At 40.8% G+C, this 23,323-nt stretch overlaps 1 protein-coding gene and 1 long non-coding RNA gene across 2 annotated transcripts in view; one reads left to right on the top strand and one right to left on the bottom strand.

Annotated features, from left to right (window-relative positions):
* The window catches only part of LOC308520951, a 61,667-nt gene that overhangs the window by 1,307 nt on the left and 37,037 nt on the right, over window positions 1-23,323 (top strand). The gene's annotated exons all lie outside the window — the stretch shown is intronic.
* Window positions 7,127-10,401, bottom strand: TSPYL1 (TSPY like 1). The gene is made up of 2 exons (XM_081095108.1): window positions 7,971-10,401; window positions 7,127-7,853 (listed from the first exon to the last, which is right to left on the bottom strand). Exon 1 carries the CDS (start codon window positions 10,322-10,324, stop codon window positions 9,065-9,067), a length of 1,260 nt encoding a protein of 419 aa, XP_080951234.1. The 5' UTR covers window positions 10,325-10,401; the 3' UTR covers window positions 7,127-7,853; window positions 7,971-9,064.

Genomic DNA, 23,323 nt, shown 5'->3' with positions numbered 1-23,323 from the left:
GTTAGAAACATTGATGAGAGAGAAACATCGATCAGCTGCCTCCTGCACATCTCCTACTGGGGATGTGCCCACAACCCAGGTACATGCCCTTGACTGGAATCGAACCTGAGACCTTTCAGTCTGCAGGCCGACGCTCTATCCACTGAGCCAAACAGGTTCCAGCTATACTGAGATTTTTAATGAGGGAAGTAGTGCAGATTTTGTCCAACTAAGAATGAAAAGTGCTGCTAGAAAGACAATACAATCCCTCAGTCATAGTTTAGCTCACAAAGGTTTACCAGAGAATTCATAAACCATTTTTTTTTACCCCTAGTCAGCCTGCTAAGGACAGACTGCCCAGATGACTACTGCTAGCTAATCAGTTACCCAATCAACAGTTGTGCAAACAAGATTCACTCTTCCCAGACTACAATTAGTTTTCTCTCCCACTTTCCTCTTTCTTTTAATAAATCCCATTTTTGCTTTTGTGAGGTAAAATCAATCTACTGATTTATCCTCCATGCAAACAAGTAAACAGTGTGCTGTAATTAAGTGACTTTGGGACTTTGAGTTATTCTTTGACACTACTCTGCCTTGTTTGTAGGTAAATATCTTATTTTGTTTTTATAATGAAAACAATCAACTATAGATGAAGCAGGAGCAGCAATAGTGTTTAGGTTCCCAAACCTTATTGTGCATCAGAATCACCTGGAGAGCTGGTTAAAACACAGTTGCTAGGCTCCACTTCCTGAGGTTTTTATTTAGTAGGTAAGAAATAGGATTCTAGAATTTGCATTTCTAACAAGATTTTGGTGGTGGTGGTGGTGGTGCTGCTGCTGCTGGTGCTGCTGCTGCTGCTACTGCTACTGCTGCTGATCTGGGAACCACCCTTTGTGGTTCCCAGATCCACTGCTTTAAGGTAATGGAAAGGAATTAGGTTGGAACTGAAAAGTCAGAGAGAAGGGCCTGAATAAGGAAGGTCAGAAAAGCATCTTATAGGCATTTGAATGTGCAGAAATGGAGAAGGAAACTCAGGGAGATTCTTGACAGTGCCCCAGGAAATTATTATGATGTTAGTACTTCTTCAGAACATATTGTCCACAGCATACTGAACTTATTTAGTGACAAGAGGATGACAGAACCTCTAAGTTTGTAAATTTAGGGAATCTCTAGAGAGATCAACTTTGGCCTGGAACTGAGAGAGAAAAAGTTAAAAAGTAATTCCAAGATTGGAATTATAAATGAAATTATACTGCAGCAGGAAGAACTTGCAAATAAGTTCTTGCAAGTAGAGTTAGCAACTAGTATTTAAGCACAGGAGAGAAGTCAAGACACTGGAGATGTGCAAATGGAATTCCAATTTTTTAGTTCCCAACAGTATTTTAAAATGTTATCTATTGAGGTTATAATTTACAGACACTATAATGCATGGATCTGAAGTGCACAATTTCACAAGTTTTGACAAATATATCTGTGTTATCATCATCCAAATCAAGATATGGAGCATTACTATCACTCCTAAAAATTCACTCATGTTTCTTCCCATTTATTCTCCCGAAACCTCAGGCAACCACTGTGGATTTCTATCACCACAGTTTCCCATGCTACTAAACTTCACATATACCAATTATATAGTTGTACTCTTGTCTGGCATCTCTTGGGAAAACTTCCAGAGGTATAGTGAAAATAACCTCCAAAAGGGGACAGGGCCCAGAGACTGAAGAAAGAGACTGACAACTCCAGAATTAAACAAGTTTAAGGGAACTTAGGGACAGAAGCAGACTCAGTGTGGCTTAGTGGTTGAGTGTCAACCTATGAACCAGGAGATCACCATTCCATTCCCAATTAGGGAACATGCCTGGGTTGCCCACTCGATCCCCAGCAGGGGGTGTACGGAAGGCAGCAGATCAATGATTCTCTCATCATTGATGTTTCTATCTCTCCCTCCCTTCTTCTCTGAAATCAATACACACACACACACACACACACACACACACACACACACACTAGAGGCCCGGTGCACAAATTCATGCACCAGTGGGGTGCCTCAGCCTGGCCTGCGGGATCAGGCTGAAACCAGCTCCCTGACATCCCCAGAGAGGTCCCAGATTGCGAGAGGGCAAAGGCCAGGCCGAGGGACCCCACTGGTGCACGATCAGGGCTGGGGAGCGACACAGGTTGGCCAGCCGGGGAGGGACCACGGGAGGGCTCCAGGGCATGTATGGCCCATCTCGCTCAGTCCCGATTGACTGGACCCCAGCAGCAAGTTAACCTACCGGTCAGAGCATCTGCCCCCCTAGTGTTCAGTGCACATCATAGCGACTGGTTGACCAGTCAACTGTCTGCCCCCTGGTGGTCAGTGCACATCATAGCGAGCAGTTGAGCAGCCTTATCATATCATTAGCATATTATGCTTTGATTGGTTGAACGGCCGACCGGGTGACCAGACACTTAGCATATTAGGCTTTTATTATATAGGATTTTTAAAAAGAAGCAAACTGTGGGACAGCAAGAAAGTAAATTTTCATGGAAAGTACTTACTAAAGAGCTCTTTTGTACAATCAAGCTAATTCTATTCTGTAAGACTACATGGGTTATATGGAGCAGATGTGCTGAGAGCCTACTATAGTTCCGGTACTTTGTCTTAGCTGGATGTTATAAGGTGGTAAATTTCTGAGTAAATGTAACAAAACTGGAGAGTGAGCATTCCCTCATTTGAGGAGGAAGGGTTATCCATGATTCTCAAACTTGTTTGCACCTTAGGGTCTAATTTAATTGGTTTGAAGTAGAGCCTAGGCATCAGGATTTTATCAAAGCTCCCAGCTATTTATAATGGGCAGGTTTGAAAAATATTAGGCTAAATGACTACTGATCTAAACGTAAATTAAATGAGAAATTAAAACTGAGCGGAAGGTAAATGGGAGTTAAATATTGATTACATATTATATGCCAGGAATTGTGGTTGGCATTTTTACACTCTAACCTTTATTAACAATTAGAGGCCCAGTACACAAAATTGGTGCACGGGTAGGGTCCCTAGGCCTGGCCAGTGATCAGGGCCAATCAGGTTCCCACCTCCCCGCCTCCCTACCTCCTCCCCTCCTCCTTTCCTTGCTCCCTCCATGCCCCACCGCTGGTTGCCCGCCATGTTCTGCGCTGCCTCCTGGTGGTCAGCGCACATCATAGCGAGCAACCGAACTCCCAGTCTCCTGGTGGAACTCCTGAGGGGATACTTTGCATATTAGCCTGTTATATATATATATAGAGGCCAGGTGCATGAAATTTGTGCACTCGGTGGGGGTGCGGTGTCTCTCAGCCTGGCCTGTGCCCTCTTGCAGTCCAGGAGCCCTCAGGGGATATCTGACAGATGGCTTGGGGAACGGGCCTAAGCCATCAGTCGGAAATCCTTAGCGCTGCTGCAGAGGCAGGAGAGGCTCCCGCCACCGCTGCTGCACTCACCAGCCATGAAACCAGCTTCTGGATGAGTGGCACTCCCCCTGTGGGAGCGCAGTGACCACCAGAGGACAGCTCCTGGTGGTCAGTGTGCATAGCAACCGGTCATTCTGCTGTTTTGTCAATTTGCATATTAGCCTTTTATTATATAGGATGTTAGTACTTTGAATCTTTTATCACAGTGCCTGGCACATAGCAAAGCTCCCATGTTTGTTATCATCATCTTAAAACATTATAACGCATTCTCCAAATACAACCTGGGAGAATATCAACTTATAAAATAGATGTTATCATCCCTGCATTGTGAACAAGGAAACTGAGACTCAAAGAGAAGGTATTTATTTTGCCTAATGTACTTGGGGGAAGGTTCTAAAACTGTGATTTAATCCCAACTTAAAGCTAGTGTGTTTTCCCTGTCTCTTCAGGCCAGTAGAAAGACATCTGGGTATTTATAATAATTAGCAGCTTATTTAAGTGACCCTTTTTCATTATTTTTAAATTTTTTTTCAAAAAAATTATTTTCTTTATGGATTTTAGAGAGAAAAACAGAGGCCCCTTTTCATTTTTAATAGAACCATTTCTTCCTGGCCTGTTCTCAAGAAAGTTACATTAAATGCAAGTACTGAGAACATGAAGCCACAAAGTAGACATTGTTTTCCTAATTTGATCTGATGGAAATTCTTCGGTGGGTCTTAACAAATTCTGAAGTCAAAGGAAATGGATCAAGGTGGCCCTTCAGAACTGAAACAGAGCACTTCAATCAAACATGGAATTAATAATTAATACTAATTAATAAAGATTATATCTATTATTTCTATACAGTCTAGGCACTTCAATTATAAATTAACATGGAGGGAGAAGTTGGCCCTGAGGGGATGGTCCTCCTGTTGACCACATAAATCCCATTTTCTTGTGCATGTGACTGGTTGGAGTATGTGATTTGCTCGAGAAAACATCTGAGGAGTGATAGTCCCCCAATGAGATAGAGTTCTTCAAGAGCAAGGACAATATCTATATCCCATATAATCCTTAATATAGTATCCAATAAAAAATAATTGCTGTTGCAGCAATTAGCACACTAATTTTTAACAATCAAATTTGCTTCTTCAAGTGTGAGCATTGAATTGACTTGATGTAATGCTAGATTCAGATTTTTTTCTTCTGTTGCTGGCTAACAGCTAAAACTTGCAGTCCATGTAACATACACAAAATGGTATATTTAATGACTGAAATTACTTTTATTTTCTGAGCTTCATGTACATCTGTAAGCCAAAAAGTACAGAATATTTTATTCCAGAAAAATATGAAGCTATAGGTCCTAAATATCACTAGAGACTGAACCACTATAACCATCAGTGCCAATTTGGTACCCAGATCTACCTTACTTATATCCAGAAAAATAGTTTTACACAGTACATTTTGCAAAGTATTGGATATATCTTAGAACAAGATTATAAAAGGCATTTCATTTCATTATCCTTTTTACCCACTGGCCTCTAGTTAGACTTTACCCAACTTGAATTTAAACTAGATAAGCCTTGTCCTAAAGTCACAAAAAATTTCATGGGGAGAAAGAATAACGTTTAATTTTTAGATATTTTTATATACTTTGAGATACTCAAGAAGTCTAGACCCATGCTGTCCCATGTAATTTAAAATTTACCAGTAGCCACATTTAAAAAAGGGATGAGAAATAACTTATAATGCATTTTATTTAACCTATTGTATCAAAAATATTATCATTTCAAATGCAATCAACATAAAACCTTAAGATAATTTATTTTTTCCAAACCACGTCTATGAAATCCAGGGTGTATATTATACTTACAGCAGATCTCAATTTGGACTAGCCACAATTAAAGTGCTCAATAGCCATTGATGGCTCGTGGCTACTGTATTGGACAGCACATGTCTAAAGTGTAATGACCTTCAATCTCCAGGTGAATAGTCACCTTAAGATGTACAAAAACAAAGCACATAAAAGTTGATCCAAAGTTGATGCTCTGTTAAGATGGCAAGTGAAAGGTTAATAAATGTTAGTGTTTGGATTTTTTCTAATTTTTGCTTTTATTTAATAAAGGCTTTGTAAATTTTTTGACATAAATTTTACAAATACCTTGAAAACCATTTTCTTCTTTTCATTACCTCATCAAGTCTTTCTGGGTCAAGTATGTCAAACTCAAAGGCTAACACAAGCCAAATAAATAAGGCTTAAGTTTAAGTGAGCCACAAAAAAACAAAAGCTTCACTTTTCATGGAAACACAGGTTTATTTAGATATTTACATAAAGTTTTATTTAGCTGAATGCAAAGGGCTGAAATAAATGAGTAATTGTTAACATATAAAACAATAGAACTTTTTAATAAAAATTAAATTTTTCTTGAACATTAACTTACCAGACACTGAATAACTACACAAATAAGTATAACACAAATAAACCTATTTTTCTTGTTCTCTGAAAGCGAAATATTTCCTGTTGCACACACCAAACAAGTCAGTACAAGACAAATGACGTGGCATGGGCTGCTAAAATATTCGCTGCTAGTATTAGTGGAGAGAAATGGTGCACCTGCACATAAAGGGCATACGGCAAATGCATGTAACAGGATTAGAGTAATCAGTCATTAGTGAACGTTGTAGTTCGTTAATAATTATGTATAACAGGATATTGTTTAAATTAAATTACAAACTTTTATTAAAACATTCCTTACATACCATTATATTGGCTGGGCCGCAAAAATATTCCTTGTGGGCCACATGCAGCCTGCCAGCCTCATTTGACATGCTTGGCTGGGTACTAGGTTGTTTCTTTTCTCCATTTTAGTTATTTTGTCATCCAGTATTTATCTGGTGACAACTATATACATTAAGCTAGATGCAGTGACAAAGGTAAAAACATCCTTTTCCATCTCTGCTTTCACAAAACTTCCAAGCCAGAAAGGGACAGTGAAAGACATGGAAATAAATCTTTGTCACTCTGCCAATTATTTGTTTCCATATCAGTCTTTCCCCAGTTCTTTAACAATAAATGGAATGGTTCTCTCTTACACTTGTTATCTTCCTGGGGCCTGACAGATGCCTTAACAAATGTTCATGGAATTCAATATAATGAATTACTGTGTTATTTTCTAGAACAGAGAATCCTACAAAGTACACCAAGTACATAAAAAAGTTTCATCTTCCCTAAGGGGAACAGAAAAAGTGCAAAACAAAAGTTATTTTTGACAGGCCTTGAAAGATCTGACAGAGATAGAAGGTGGTGAGATTTGAAGAACAAACAAGTTTCTACAGCTGAGAAAGTATGGGATAGAAGAGTATATCACTTATGATAAGAATTCTCTGAATGTGTGCTTATTAAATGCACAAATGACTAAAACTAGCCTGAGTGACCTGAAACTATTATCTATATAGACAAAAATGGAAGCTTTAAGGAAGTGAAGGTTGGAGTGGAGTGGGGTTGCTGCACAAAGTCTATGGGGAAAAACTGACATCATGAATAAGCAGTTGCAATTGTTGACATTTTAAAGTAAACAAAAGCAACATCCCTTCCTACCTTTCAAGGTGTAGTAGTGTGCCATATTTATTTACTTTTGGATAATGCCTGTTGTATTCATTTAAGAACTTTATTAAATTCCATAATCTGTTATCTCTAATAATTTCTTCAAGCATGTTTGTTGACAGGGTGAAAAATAGGAACTCTTAACAAAGTAACACACTTTTATTTTACCATCATGCATATGTTAATAATACACTTCCAATGACAGAGCAATCTCCCAAGTACTTAAGCTAAATTGTTAATAAGTTGTTACCAGTGCAAATTATCAAGCAAGACAATCAAGCCACGCTGTTTTGGCAGGTTGTTTTTCCATGAAGACAATAATTTCCAAAGTCTTGATAATCTGACAAGATCAAGTTATTTATATTTCTAAGAATGCAGTTTTGACAGAAACAAGAACAAGCTGAAAACCATTAGGAATATTCATTTTAGTCTCTATATCGTACTGTACTGGAAAGATTGTTATTTTTCTAAATGTTCCCAAACAAAAGCAAAGAAAGCTTGTATAACTCAATTTTCCTAGTAAGCAAAAACAGAAAACAACAGGCTTTTACTAAGTATTAGTGAAGTAAAGGACACAGTATTAATCTACATAAATTAAGTCAAATGAAAATGAGAAAACATCCAAAGTTGCATTTCTTTAAATAACTCTTCTCACCCTTGCCAGTGTGGTTCAGTGATTAGAGCGTTGGCCCAAGCACTGAAGTGTTGTCAATTTGATTCCTGGTCAAGGTCAAGGGCATGCACCTGCATTGCAGGTTTGATGCCTGCCCAGGTTGGGGTGTGTGCAGGAGGCAACCAATCGATGTCTCTCTCATGGATGTTTCTTTCACACCCCTCTTCCTCTCCCCCACTCTCTCTAAAAATCAATGCGTTGGGTGAGGATTAACAACATAAAAAAATCCTGGCCAGTGTGTGCAGTGGTTAGAGCACTGACCCACTACACCAAAGGGTTGTGGGTTCAATCCCCAGTCAAGAAAACGTACCTGGGTTGCAGATTCATTCCCGGCCCTAGTCAGTCAGAACATGTGAGGAGGCAACCAGTCGAAGTGTCCCTGGAAATCATGGAGAGCCAAATTAACTAAAAGATCTGCTTTTGCAGATGTTTCTAAGTTGTTGTTTTTTCTTTGAGATAAGGGACACAGAGAGAGAAAGTGTACTGCTATCCTGACAATTACTTCAGGATGAGGAAAGAAGGTACAAAGAGGTACCTAAATTTTGTGTGAATTCACTAGTTGATGCTGAGAAAGCCTGGACACCATCCTTATACTTGTCATGAGGACAAGATCTAAACTGTCACCTCAACCACTTCCCTGAAGTAGGGCTACTGGATGATGGGGATCAAGGGAAGATGGGGTGAGGAACTGAGATGCCTTTTGGGTAGAGGAACGGAAAGGCTGGAAAGGAAATTTGTGCTAGCAGGAAACTTATGTCCACCACCAGTTCTGGAGATTCTGGTTCACCAGAAATCAGAGGAGCCGACAATGGTCTGGAAGATGTTCATCAGTAGGCAGCAGGCTAAGAGGAGTGGGCACAACCAGAGGTGCAAGGGGAGCAATGGAGTCACATAAGTCACAAAGACCAAGTGGCCCACTGCTGCTCTCCAGTGTCTCTGGTTGCTTTATTTTCTGCAAAAGTCCACAGGCTATATGCCTGCCCTGCAGACAGAGTGGGTAGAACAGGCCTCTAGACAAAGCTAGAATCCCAGGTGGTAAGAACCACCACACCAGAGGCCCTGGAAACAAAGAGTCCAAGCAGCGCAGAAAAAGGCAGTGAAATTTACAGCATATTTACTTGGCTCAGCAGTAGTGTGAGTCCTGGCCTTGCAGAATGTGACAGAAATGCAGAACAGCATGAAGGTTGCATATCAGTGGAAAAGTCAGGCTGTGTAGAAGTGGAGAAGCATGGCCATGAAGGTCTCAATCTTGCGGCTGAGTAAACAAACGTCCAGAGGAAAAAGGTCTTAGAAATGTCAGGGGAAAAAACAGTAGAAGGTATACCCCTTTCCGTTGCTGCAGCACAGGTTTCAGCAAGCAGTCAGGGGACCTTGCGCAGAGGTAGCCCCAAGGACAAAGTTTAACCAGACTGGAACCCGAACGGCCTGGGGATCTCCACTGGTTCCCTTATGGGGCGACGTCTGGCTCTCCGGACTCCTTCCTGCAGCAGGTAGTACTGCAGAGGGTTTGGCCACAGGTCCTCTTTGATGATCTCGGCAATCTTGTCAGACTCTGGCAGGCTGTGGTCTGAAAACCAGGTGAAGAAATTGCAGACGACGTCCTGGCTTCTGCGAATGAAGGACTGGGGCTCATGACCCCGACGCCACACGATGGGAGTGGAGAGAGACACCACGCGGCCGGAAGCTCTGACCTCGTACTCCTTGACGATCAGCTTGTTTCTGAAGAAGGGGTTTCTTCGGAAGAAGAACTTGAACTTGCAGCCAGTTTTCGGGTGTCTGAATTCCTTCACTTCCAAATGGGTGATGTATCTTAACATCTCGGCATCCTGGCCCCTGATCATGGGGGCCAACTGGGGGTGGTTCCGAAAGGCGGTGACCCAGAAGCCCGGGATATTCTGAATGATGTAGTTCCGCCGCTCCAGGTAGTGCCGGCGCATCCGCCCGAACTTCTGCTCCAGCTGCTGGAAGGCCCGGTCAGCCTGGGCATTCACCGTGTCCAGTTCCTGCTGGATGGCCTCCAGGGGGTTCATGCGGAGGTTCACGCGGAAATTCACGTTCAGGGGCCGGCGCCGAGCCCCCTCCATCGCCTCCGCCACCGCTCCGTTCGCCTCCGCCATTTCTACTTCTTCGCCTACTGGCTTCTCCTCTACCTCCACCTCCTGCTCCATTACTCTCTCCTCCTCCTTTCCTTCCTTTTCCACCATCGCCTCATCCGCGGCCTTCGCCTCGGCCCCCACCTCAGCCTCCGGGCTCTCCGCGCCGGCGCCGCGCAGCTCGCCTGGCCGACAGCCATTGTTCAGGCCGCGGTCGGTTGCCATGGCCACAGACTCGGCCACCGGGGCCCCGGCGGGGGGCGGAGCCTGTTCTAGCTCCGCTTCAGGCGCCCCGAAACTGCGACCCCCACCGACTCCGAACTGGGGGGCATGGCCGCAGGCCGCAGGGTCGTGCGAGGCTCCCTCCTCCTCTGGAAGCTGGGCCCGTGGGGGCGCGACGGCCTCCAAGCTTCCCTCCCCCGACTCCGCCATCACCTGTGCCGCCTCGGTTTCCTCACGGAGCTTCGGGCCCTGGTGTGGGTCGGGGGGTCCGGTGGCACCGTCGGGAGCATCGGGGCTGCAGGGCTGGAGGAGGGGGGCCCCCTCAGCCCCATCCAGGCCGCTCATAGTGGTGGTCGTAGCAGCCAGACCAACCGTAGATTAGCAGCCGCTTTCCTCACAGAAGCCGCGGGCGGTGTAAAGCGGCGTCTGGCACCTCCCACCCTCCGGTCTCGTCTCGCGAGGGTCTCCGTGAGGGTGACGTCACAGCTGCGGAGCTCACCGCGCTCTTCGCTGCGCCTGTGATTGGTGCCGCTGTTGCCAGGTGCGAGCGCGTTCTCCGTCTCACTGACCGGAAGTGTATCGGTTGGCGCGATAAATTGACCTACATGTGAGTAAATGTACCAGGGACTCGGAGACCGACGGCGCCGAGGGCCCTCCCCACAATGCACCTGGAACCTGCCTCCAGCACATACGCTGGGGTAATTGTAGGGGCCACAGTGCTGCACTGCATACTTTGTATAAAAACTTTTCTCTGGTTTTCGGTATTTCTTAGGCAGGAAGGTAAGTCTGTTCCCTGTTACTCCATCATGTTCGAAAGCAAAAATCTTCCTGTATTTTTAAACGATGATGAATCGCAGATTGTTTCCCTTTTCTCAAAGGAGACGAGACATGAAAATATCAGTACCCGCCTGTAACATCACTGGGGGCACAGGCCACTCGGTGATGCATATTACTCCTTGCTCGTCCTAAATTTATAATCTGCATCCAAGAACTTGTGCTGCATAATGTCTGCAAGAATTAAGCCAGGATCCGTTTGCTAAGTCTTGCTCAATGGACCCTCACTGTAGAAAATAGAAAAGCGATTTCCAGCCCCATAAATGACTAATCTGTTCACAAATTTAGTTCTGCAAGAAGAAAGTTTGGCTGTAATGAAGTGTGTGTTCATGGCAATCAGCTCATAGAGTTCCTTTAAGAGTTATGCCATTGTCTCTGGTGGTTTTATTTTCAGATTGTTGACTTGTGAGGAAGACCAGTGTTAGAGATTCCCAAAACCTCGGAGAAAGACCACCTGCCACCATTTTAGGAAGAAAAGCCAGTTAAAATGGATAACCAAAACGGTCTTAAAGTAGAAAACAAACTTGCAGAATGCCAACATGCAGTTAGCTGAAGTGTAAAAGAGGCAAACACTTTTTTTCTTTTTAAATATATTTTATTGACTTTTTACAGAGAGGAAGGGAGAGGGATAGAGAGTTAGAAACATGGATAAGAGAGAAACATCAATCAGCTGCCTTCTGCACACCCCCTGCTGTGGATGTGCCCGCAACCAAAGTACATGCTCTTGACCGGAATCGAACCTGGGACCTTTCAGTCCGCAGGCCGGTGCTCTATACACTGAGCCAAACCGGTCAGGGCCAAACACTTTTTTCCTATTTTCTTTGCTTTCTATGGTAGGCTGAGTAATGGCTCCCAGAGATTTCCAGCTGCTAATCTTCAGAGCCCATGAATGTGTTTTCTACCCGGTAAAGCGACTTTGCAGATATGATTAGCTTAAGGGTCTGGAGATGGATGGTTATGGTGGATTATCTGGGTGGACCCTGTGTCCATATAAAAAGGAGGTAAGAGTGTCAGTCTGAGAAGAGATGATGACCAAAGCAAAGGTGAGAGAGAGAGAGAGAAGGGAGAGATTTGAAAATACTATGCTGCTGGCTCTGAAGATGGAGAAAGGAACCAGGATCCAAGAATAAAATGCAGCCTCTAGATAGAAGCTGGAAAGGTAAGGAAACAGATTCTCCCAAAGAGCCTGCAAAAGAAAGCAGCTCTGCCATACCTTGATTTTATGATGCCTAACCTCCAGCACTGTAGGATAATTACTTTGCTCCGGTTTAAGTCATTAAGTTTGTGGTAATTGTTACAGAAGTATTATGAGATGAATACTCCTTGAGTTGAGATTGTGTATTGCATCTACGTGTACCTCCAGTTTTTCCTAGTAGCACCCCCTTCACCCTGTGAGGTCCTGCCCAACAACTTGATTTTTCATATTTTGAGTTTCTTTTTGGTTATGGAGACCAGAAATTTACATATACAATATACAGAAAGACAAATTTAAAGCCAAAATCTACCACACAACATTTTTAAGTAGACCTCAGGAACTTATGTTTTTGTTTACCACTGTTTACCTAGTGCCTAGCACACTGCACAGCGTTGCATAGGTTATTAGAATTTTAATAAAGGAACAAATGAATAGTGTGCCGTGCCAGCTCAGTCAAGGGTTCAGTGACCCTGAAAGGGGGCGGCGAAAGACAAAGAGAATAAGCTGGGTCTAGGGCTCTAGGTGGATACTCCTGTGGTGACTGAGGCCACAGAGAGAGACCCAGACAGCAAGCTGAGCCTTCATTTTATGGCCAGAGGTAAACAAGGTAGTGGTCACCATAGTTACAATGGCCTTGTGAGCGTCACTTGTTTTGGCAGCACTTGCTGCACCTCCCACAGCCCATTAGCTACCCAGATAAGATCTAGGGAGCCTCAGAAGGTCAAGATTAATTATGCTAAGAGGGCTGTGCCCCCTAAGCTGGGACTTGTTTGTGGCTGTGCCAACCGGTTCAGTCCAGAGGCTTAACCCTGTAGTCGCTCCCTACAGAATAGAATACAGTTTCTCCTGCCTGCAGCTTGGTGCTTGTAGAAGTAAGGGGCATGCAGATTTCCTCCCTGCTTTCCTCCCTACCTGTCACCAGGAAACCAGAGGGCTTCTTTATCTCCAGGAAGAAAGTCCTAGTCAAAATGAATTTGTATATATGCATCAGAGACTATGGAAGCATTAAAAAACAAACAAACAAAATACAGGAAAAAACAGTTTTGTTTTGCAAATAATTTACATTTGTGTGGTCACACTGTGTGACAAACTCTGGATGGACCGACATTGGTGAGTTTACATAGCAAAGCCTCAAACTACCAACACTGTATTTCTGATTTTTTAATGCTTCCTGAACAAGCCAAGGTAATGATTCCAGGACTTAACTTCATTTCTCTCTGCAAGAAATGGATCTAGATCCTGTGATGCATGGCTGAAATTACTTTTGTATAGATAAGAATGAATAATGGAGCACAGCTGGTGTGACTCAGTTCATCGTCCGGTGTACCAAGATGTAGCAGGTTTGATTTCCAGTCAGAGCACATGCCCAGGGTGTAAGTGTAATTTCCCCGGCGGGGACCATGCAGGAGGCAGCCAATCGATGTTTCTCATTGATGTTTCTATCTCTCCCTCTCCCTTCCTGTCTCTCTAAAATCAATAAAAACATATTTTTTAAAAAGGAATGAATAATGAAATTTTCCACAAGGCCCACTTCTAGTTGCCATGAAATTATTCTCAGTCTTGGAACTGGAATAATTTAATTTGGCCTGAAGTGGAAACTTTTTTACTCTAATATGCCTTCTATTTTTAAGCAGAAGACAGTGCCAGGCTGTGACCAGTCCTAGAAGACGTCTTTATTTGTCAAAGTCACCGTCACCATTATGTTGTCTACATAATGTTATCCTGTTATTTTCTCTGTTTCTGCTTACTGGGAAAATTAATGCACTAACTGGTAATGTTAGGAAAAACTCCAGTTATAGATGGTACATGTAAATGTAATCAGGACTCTAGTGAGTGTAATTTCCCCAAATAGTATTGAGACATTTTGGAGAAATCCTTCCTTCTCATATTATCCTTCTATCACTGGAAAAGCTGTGATAGGGAATATTTGATTGACTTTATACAGAAAATGAGGAAAAATAATTTTTTTCTAATTTTAATTGTCTGAAAATCACAGTAGAGAAGTGATTGTGATTATATATAACTCTTCATTGTAGATGATGGTGAGCCTAGGCTATGATCACTTTTAAGTAAGAGAAGGACCAGTAAGAAACAAGGATTGAGAGGGGAAAACAGATAGGTGTATTTTAGGCCTTTTTTTTTTTAATCCTCACCCGAGGATATTTTTTCCATTGATTCCAGGGAGAGTAGGAGGGACGAGGGTGGGAGAGAGAGAAAGGGAGAAACTTCCCAGTGAGAGACATAGATTGATTGCCTCCCACACGCCCCCTACTGGGGATCCAGCCTGAAACCAGGCGTGTGCCCTGAGCGGAACTCAAACTGGCAACCTTTGGTGCACAGAACGACATCCTACCAACAGAGCCACCTTGGCCAGGGCCATTGCATCATAGTTCAATTGGCAATGTTTGTTTGTTTTTTTCTTCTTGGTGATATTTAAATGATACTATATTTTACAACTGGTGAAATTAGGTGAAATGCCATAATTTTCTTCCTGGAAAATTCACTGAGTAGTAAAACTGTAAACATTTTGTTTTTATATGTAAAATGATGTTAAGTTTCAAGCTCAGATAAATAAATACAAGTGGAGCATAGACTAGAATCCTTAGAAGTGGAGCAATATTTTGTTGATGAAGACTTCATACATTCCTGACCCTACCTGATGAAAACCAATAAAATCCCTATTCTTTGTAATAACCAAAATATATTTCCACTAATTTCCAAGAGACCCCCTAGAGAAGGTATAGCTCCTGCTGGGAATCTCTTTTATTTTTTTATTTATTATTATTTGTTTTTTTTGGAGGGGGCACCCAGATATGAACCATGGGAATCTCTTTTAAATACTTGGTGGGTATGGTATTCCCATTGGTTCCAGTAGATGGAGCAATGGGTCTTTAAGAAAGTAATATGTCTAGTCCAGCGATTCTTAACCTGTGGGTCGCGATCCCTTTGGCGGTTGAACGACCCTTTCACAGGGGTCACCTAAGACCATCCTGCATATCAGATATTTACATTACAATTGATAACAGTAGCAACATTACAGTTATGAAGTAGCAACAAAAATAATTTTATGGTTGGGTCACAACATGAGGAACTGTATTTAAAGGGCCAGAAGGTTGAGAACCTCTGGCTCTAGTCTATGATGGAAGAATTGGAAATAATCTTTCACTATAAATGAAATACTCTTATAATTTAAATTGAATCATAATATTTTATTTCCACTAAGCTGTAATTGTTACAAAGTCATTTTCTCAAGCAGATTTAGGTTTGTTATGATGGTTTCCAATAATCAAATCAAGCCAAAATATCAAATGATCCTGCATACTCCTGTGTAGACTGGAGTCATGGGCCTAGTTTCAAGTTTGAGCTCTGCTGCTTATTACCTGTTTGACCTGAGCAGGTCACATAATCCCTCTGAGCCATAATTTTCTCATAGTAAAATAGAGATTAAAATACATACTTTATAGGCCTATTAGGAAGGCGAAATAAATTTGTAAAGTGTTTAGCACTATAAGCTTTCAATGAATAGAAGCTGGTAGTATTTTTTGGGGGCGGGGAGTATTTTATGCTAAAACTCACATACATTAAAATTAAACTATTGTACACTGAATTCCATTATGAAACAGTTAAGTGTTTAGGAGTTCAGAGAAGAAAGACATCCATGTGAATTAAAGTGATCAGTGAAAGTTTCACAGAGGAAATGAGACTTATATCCTACTGTGGGTAAGAGTTGAATAACTTGAGAAAGAGGTGGGGCATGAAGATACAGTAATCATCTTGTCCACTGCTCCAGCTATTTTAACATGCATTCCAGATCTTCACTGTTCAATATAGTGGCCATTAGCTACATGTGGCTATTTAAATTCAAATTAATTAAAATAAATAAAATGAAAATTTCAGTTCATCCATCACACTACCTGCATTTCAAGTGCTCAGTAGCAACATCTTGCTATTGGCTACTGTACTGGGTAGCTTATAGCATTTCATCACGGCAGAAAGTTCTATTGGACAGTGCTGTTCTAGACACATAGTTTCTTCAGGTGGTAGAAAAAGAGGGCTTGCCAGACCGAAAGTGCCGTACCACTGAGGTAGCCAGCCATTATTTTATGAAAGTATTAACGAAAACATTACTCATGAAAGTTTATGTTTCAGCTAGCATATTTTTTTTATTTTGCAAAAATTGTTTGTGTTTATAATTAGGATTAAGTATATTAGAACTGGCTCACATAATATCAAATAGATAGTCCAGATGTTTTATTTCTGTATTATAAAGCTTATAGATTTAAAATAATTTGCAAATGTGTTTGAGCCATTACCCTTCATAGAGAGGAAGTTAAATGAATCAAATGCAGGAAGTATTAGTTGAAAATTTTATATAATTTCATTAGTCATTTAGATAATCAATAAATGTACGCTTGGTGGAACAAGCTCTTAATGTGTTTTTAATAAGGTAGAATAATTTAAGATAAGATAAAATAATGTATGTGAAACAATGAAAATAATTCCATAGATTTTTATTTTTTAATACATTGTTATTGATTTCAGAGAGGAAGGATGAGAGAAGAGAGAGAGAGAGAGAGAGAGAGAGAGAGAGAGAGAAACATTAGTGATGAGAGAGAATCATTGATTGGCTGCCTCCTGCATGCTCCATACTGAGGATCAAGCCTGCAACCCCAGGCATGTGCCTTGACGTCCTGGTTCATAGGTTGACACTCAACCAGTGAGCCATGCTGGCCGGGCTACATAGATTTTTAAAAGTCACTGTGAATCATAGTTATTTGTTTGGTACAATACCAAAAATTGACAGTCAAGCCATTTAATAAACATGACTTTTATATTTGAAAGCATCTCAAAATCCTGAGGATAAGAAATTTCATACGAGAAAATGTGCCTTCCATTTTGTAGATAGTATGAAGTTTAGATGAGTAGCTACTTTTTAACAGTGTTAAGAATTTGTGTTGTCGTGTTCATTAAAACTCCAGAAACTAAACTAAAATAAAATAAAACTCCAGAGCTAATATATAATCTTACAGAAATATCAGTAAATTTTTGTGTGTGAATACAGTCCTAAGGTCAAGGAACCTTTTTAGAACAACCAGAATTTCGTGATAAAAAAGAACAAAACAGCTCTCTGGTTTGAAGCCAGGTTTCATCAAAGTCATTTACTACTTTCTACTTGAAAATTAATTCAATCTGTAAAGTTCTTATTATGTTATCTAACTTGATACTTTGGTTGTCATAACACTTCATCCATTAGCTGAGAACTCTGCCTTGTGAATTCTTTGGCTCTAAGACTATATTACAACTTCCTTGGGTTTGTAAGCAAACCATTCTATGCACATCTGTTTTTAAAAATGTGGGAAAGGTTGATTTAGAAAGAGACCACCATTCATTCATTTGATCATTAATAGAAATCATCTCATGACATAGGTAGAATTAACAGAATTCACTTTGCTGTAAAGATAGGAAATTTCAGAGAGGTCAAATGACTTGCCAAAAGTTATATAGCTAGTAAGTTATGGAATGTGGATATGAACTTGGTTTGCCTGCCCTCAAAGCTCTTTCTACTACTCCCTATTGCTTTTCTGATTTCTTTTTTTTTTTTTTTCTGATTTCTTGAAATCTTTGACAATAATGGGGGAACTCAAGGACTGCTGTCTCTTTCCTGATAAATTCTTTTTCCAGGGTTCACATCTTCAGTGCCTGGCACACAGGAGATTCTTGTGCACTGCTGGTTGCATTGATGGAATGTTTCTACAGTGAAGGCTAACTGAAACAGCCATTAAGCTAAACAGAGCATATGGCTTATATGAGACAAGTGCCCTCAGTGGAAGCATTTATTAAATGTGGGACAGATTTAAGAAATAATACCTTCTGCTACTGCTGTTATTTCTAACTTAACAGCTTTTCCAGCTTCTCAAACTTGAAGTTCAGAGATTTAATTTGCTGATGAATGAACTTAAGGATAAAAGAGCTGTAACAACTGAATATTTCATTAGTTTTTACTGTTTACATTGAGAAAGAAGTCTTGAAAACAAAGGTTTGTTATCAGGAAATACATGAAGTCCAATTTGGAAATAATTCTAACTCACTCTGAGAAGAGAGAGGCAATCTGCATCCTTCCCACTTAGCATATCATCTACCTAATATGAAGATGGAATTAAGGTTGCCAGTCAGCTGACTTTGAGAGAGGAAGATTTTTCTGAATTATCTGGGTGGGCCCAATGTAATTATAAGGGCCTTTTTAAAGTGGAAGAGGGATGCAGAAGAGGTCAGAGTAATGCAATGTGGAAAGAATTCTACCAGCATTGCTTGCTTTGAAGATAGAAGAAGCCACTAGCCAAGGGATGTTGAACAACCTCTGGAAACTGGAAAGGGCAAGGAAATGGATTTTCCCCTGGAATTTTCAGAAAGGAATGCAGCCCTGCTGACTTTTTTAGTTTAGCCAAGTGAAATGCATTTTGGACTTCTGATTTCCAAAACTCTTAAGATATTAAGTTTGTGTTGTCTGAAACTACTTAGCTGTGGTCATTTGTTACAGCTGCTATTGAAAGCTAAACATGTAAAGCATTTAACACATTTTCTCATGCAATACTGTTAGCTGACTTAGTTCCTGTGTCCAAACTCACAGGAAGTTTTTGACTTTTTCTGCAGTGTGAGAGGTGGCCCAGGGGAAGAGGAGCCATCCTCTCCCACTCTGTGTATTCATTCACAGCCTTCTCAATCATTTAACTCGCGAATAAAATATTTTTGATATCTCAGTCTATATGTAGTATTCTCTTTTTTGAACCTTTGGGCATTGTTTGTACATCTATTGTGATTACTTGTTTTGTTTTACCTTGTTTTGAGTTACTTATGAATTTATTTTACTTTACCCTGGTAGTTTGGAAATAAGTTGATCGTGAGGACAATTTTTACTAGCTTTTCTATTCCCAGGATGGTATCAGTTTGCATAAAGTAGGTAATAATTATTAAATGTTGTTAAGTAATAAATATTGGAAAAGAAGTGAAGGCAAGCAGTTCCCTAATGTGACCTAAGAATTCTATAGTCATATCTACTCACATGCCAGTGGCAAAACTTGGTTTGCAAAGGAGGCAGAGAGAAATTAGTCTCTAGCTAATGTGGTTTTGTGCTCAACTAAAATTCTAGGGGAAGGAGAGAGGACTGAATATTGAGGGATAAAAAGCATGTTCTCTATTGGTGTTAAGAATAATCTGAGCTAATTAAACATTATCTGTTATTATGAGTTTAGTAGAAAGCTATTAAGGAACAAAATGCCCCAAAGGCATGGTAAACTAGAAATGTAGCTAAACTCATCCTGAAAGGCTGTTTGAATTAAAAAAGTTATTCCTTGATTTTGAGTTTCATAGAATTTGAGCTCATAAATCTTACAACTAATTGACTAAAATATATTTGGCTACTTGGGGCCAACATCTTTAAGAGTATAAGCCAAGTTAGGTCAGTTTTTGTGAAGTCTGCCCTTCAGAACATCCTCATTCTTGAATTCCTGGTTTTAATGGCAAACAGAGTGAGAAAGAAAAAGCAAAAGAAATTTGTGCCACATTTGTGAGTAGTGGAGAGGTCAATAGAGATAAACAGAGAGTTACAAATATATATTAACTCGAGTTCTGGATGGACTTTTATAACTGATCGGGCCATTGAAGATTTTTAGGAAGAAGAAACAAACAAACTAAAAGTATAAGCAGCTTTCATTTTCTGGGGATGCTATGGCTTTTACTTGGGGGATTTTCTACAGCATTAAGTCTTTTAGTTAATGCAGAAGCCTCAGCAGCTTGTGGTTAAGTTACTTTAGAACAGGGGTCCTCAAACATTTTAAACAGGGGGCCAGATCACTGTCCCTCAGATCGTTGGAGGGCCGGACTATAGTTTAAAAAAAAACTATGAACAAATTCCTATGCACACTGCACATATCTTATTTTGAAGTAAAAAGACAAAACGGGAACAAATACAATATTGGTATTTGCATGTGGCCCGCGGGCCGTAGTTTGAGGACCCCTGCTTTAGAATGTGGGTGGGTTGCTTCCTTTTTCCTAAATGAGTTATGAGACATTTTAAGCAGAGAGAACATAATCCAAAAACGTTTAGGTCTAGTTAAAGATTAGGGATAGATGCTGATATATAGAGACAGAGATAGTAAGGGATAGCAATAGACACAGAGATAGAGATGAGGGAGGTTTCTCTGACTCAACTTGTACCAAATAGGATCTCCAAAACTTGAACAAAACTCAGCTAAGAGGTCCAAGATAATATTTCAGAACGCACCTTTAACCCTTATTAATGTTGAAATGGGTGATTCCACAATATACTGTGAATTGAAGTTGAGAAAGTAAAATTAGTATGGTCTAAAAGAAAGTTACTTAACATTGCTGTTTTCTGAGAGTGCTAGTGTTTTGGCGATGGGCAAGAAATATTAGATGGAAATATAATTGTGGAATTATAAAAACTCCCAGTCTGCTAATAATTTGCTTTTGTTCAAACCATTTTTAAAATTTTGGCAATTATTCATAAATCTTAGTCCAGAAAAAAAAAGTGTAATTTTTTTATTAGAAAAATGTGTACAGTATTAAGAGAATAAAGAGAAATCAGACCGTTACATCTTCCAAAAAGAGACTTTATTCAGGACTAACCTACTAAATTTGTACTTGTAGTCCTTTGGATTCCAGAGTCACAATTAGAGGAACAATTGGAAATAATAGAATTATGTTTTTTTTGTGTGTTTTTAAAAAAATCTTTATTGTTGAAAGTGTTACAGATATCTCCCTATTTTCCTCCTTGACCTCTTCTAACCCACATCTACCCCCCCCCCCACCCCCCCACACACACACATCCAGGCCTTCACCACACTATTGTCTGTGTCCATGGGTTATACATATATGCTAACAAGTTCTTTGGCTAATCTCTTCCCACCCACCAACCCAGAATTATGTTTGAATAGTAAGTTGCAAGTTGTACATTTAGGCAGCTGTTGCTATTTTTGAAATACAAAACAATCCTTAGTGGTACTCATTTCCTTTCATATTGAATATTATTTTCATACAAACATCAAAATAAAAGAAAAAAGCCCAACTTCAAATGTACCAGTTCCTTTAGCTTCTGAATATATACTTTTACCACTCTTTTTAGTAAACTTTTACATCTAGTGAGGAGCTGGAAATTTTTATAACTTCGAGGGATCAAGTATAATATTTAGCAATGGCTTAATATGCTTGAAGAGTATATCATATCTTTTCGCTCCTGCTAAAGACTTACTTTGCATAATTGTTTTCCTGACTATTCTGCCTCAGGCTATTAAGTCTAATGAAAAGAGTTTTGGCCTTCTACTAACTTACTATTGCTAGTGTCAAAGAACTATTGTCCTTCCCCCATTCCTCCCACCCTTTGAATCTAAGTCCAAAACAAATGAATGGTAACAAGTTTTCTTCACTGCTTTTTAGTATAGAGTTTCAGTTCAGGAAAAGTTCTGTTCAAGAATGAATTCCAGCAGTGTTCCTAATCACTGCCGGCAGCATAAAAGTCTTGGAGTATGGAAGTAAGCCAGAGTAAATTCTGCTCTGAGTGAAGTCATTTATATATGATAACACATGATTATGATTCCTAATGCAAACTCCATGGCCATCTTAAGAGTTTAAATGATGAACATTTATGAACATCAGAGTTAAAGATGAAATCATTTCAACTGTGATTTTTATTCACACACTATTCAAACAAACAAACAAACAAAATAGGGAGGAAAGTCCAAAGAGATGGAGCATTCTTTGATTGTAGAATGCTGGTTGGACTCCTGAAGGAGTCAGGCTGAAAGGTTTTGGAGTGAGTGTATGTATGAGCAGGGGGTGGGGGGTGGGGAGAGAGAAACATTTTTTGGGGTAGGCTCGTCCGTTGGAAGTGAAAGGCTGTCCTGGGGATCCACCTGGAACGGAGCCTTGATTCTTTGTCCTTCCTGGAGATTGCCGGGAGCCGGTCCATCCTTGCTGTTTCAAGGGACCTGGCATATATAGCATACTGTTCTTAATATGTTTGCTCCCCTTAGCGCTGTGTGTTTTAACCAAGGTCACCTCTCCGAGAAAGGTTGTTTCCCCAGGTAGGAATTTTTCCCTGAAGTTAGGGAGGGAATAAAACCCCTCAACTAAGTGCCAGGCGGGTAATTAATCACTTTAACTATGAACAATCATGCTTAAGCTACATAATCTTTACTCCCTGGAATGGAGATAAGAAACGCCCTAACCTTTGTAATAGAGATTGACAGGATTAAAATCAACTGGTATAAATACAGATGTAATAAGACAGCAAGACACAGAACTTAGGAGAAAGAAAGAAGACAGCACCTACACAGAACCTACAGACAGAAGAACTTCGCTGGAGAGAACATGGCAAAAGATCCTGGACTGAACCTGACTACAGAAATTGGCAAGAGAACCTGACTAGAACCTGGTGACTGAACCTGGCTGGAGAACCTGGAGAACCTGGCTGGAGAACCTAGCAAGAGACCATGGACACAGAACCTGGCTGGAGATCCTAAGCAGAACCTCTCTGGAGATCGAGACCAGAACTTGGCTGGAGATCCTGGCTAAGCTGCTGATCAACTGAACGCTGCCTCCTTGTCATTCCTTCTTCGCTGACTCCGTCCACACCTTTGGGGACCCCTGGACCCGCTGGGGCTGGACCCCGGCAGGAGATGGCAGTCCTTTCTGGAAGCCCTGGCCTAACCCATGTGGAGCGATGCCGGGAGCCGGTCCATGCTTGCTGTTTCAAGGGACCTGGCATATATGGCATACTGTTCTTAATATGTTTGCTCACCTTCTTGGCATTATGTGTTTTAACCAAGGTCGCCTCTCTGAGAAAGGTTGTTTCCCCAAGTAGGGATTTTCCCCTGAAGTTAGGGAGGGAATAAAATCCCTTAACTAAGTGCCAGGCGGGTAATTAATCACTTTAACTACGAATAATCATGCTTAAGCTACATAATCTTTACTCCCTGGAATGGAGATAAGAAACGCCCTAACCTTTGTAATAGAGATTGATAGGATTGGAATCAACTGGTATAAATACAGTTGAAACAAGACAACAGCAGACAGAACTTAGGAGACAGAGAGAGAGACAGAACCTAGGCTCAGAACCTACACAGAACATTCTCTAGAGACAGAAGAACTTCGCTGGAGAGAACATGGCAAAAGATCCTGGACTGAACCTGACTACAGAAATTGGCAAGAGAACCTGACTAGAACCTGGTGACTGAACCTAGCTGGAGAACCTGGACAGAACCTGGCTGGAGAACCTAGCGAGGGAACATGGCTACAGA

Source organism: Myotis nattereri (genome assembly GCF_964212035.1).
Source record: "Myotis nattereri genome assembly, chromosome: 6".
Lineage (NCBI taxonomy): Eukaryota > Metazoa > Chordata > Mammalia > Chiroptera > Vespertilionidae > Myotis > Myotis nattereri.
The sequence above is the reverse complement of the archived record's forward strand: the minus strand, read 5'-3'. Positions and strand labels throughout refer to the sequence as shown.

Coding starts and splice junctions, on each gene's coding strand:
- TSPYL1 (XM_081095108.1), bottom strand. CDS start 10,324: ATGAGCGGCCTGGATGGGGCTGAGGGGGCCCCCCTCCTCCAGCCCTGC.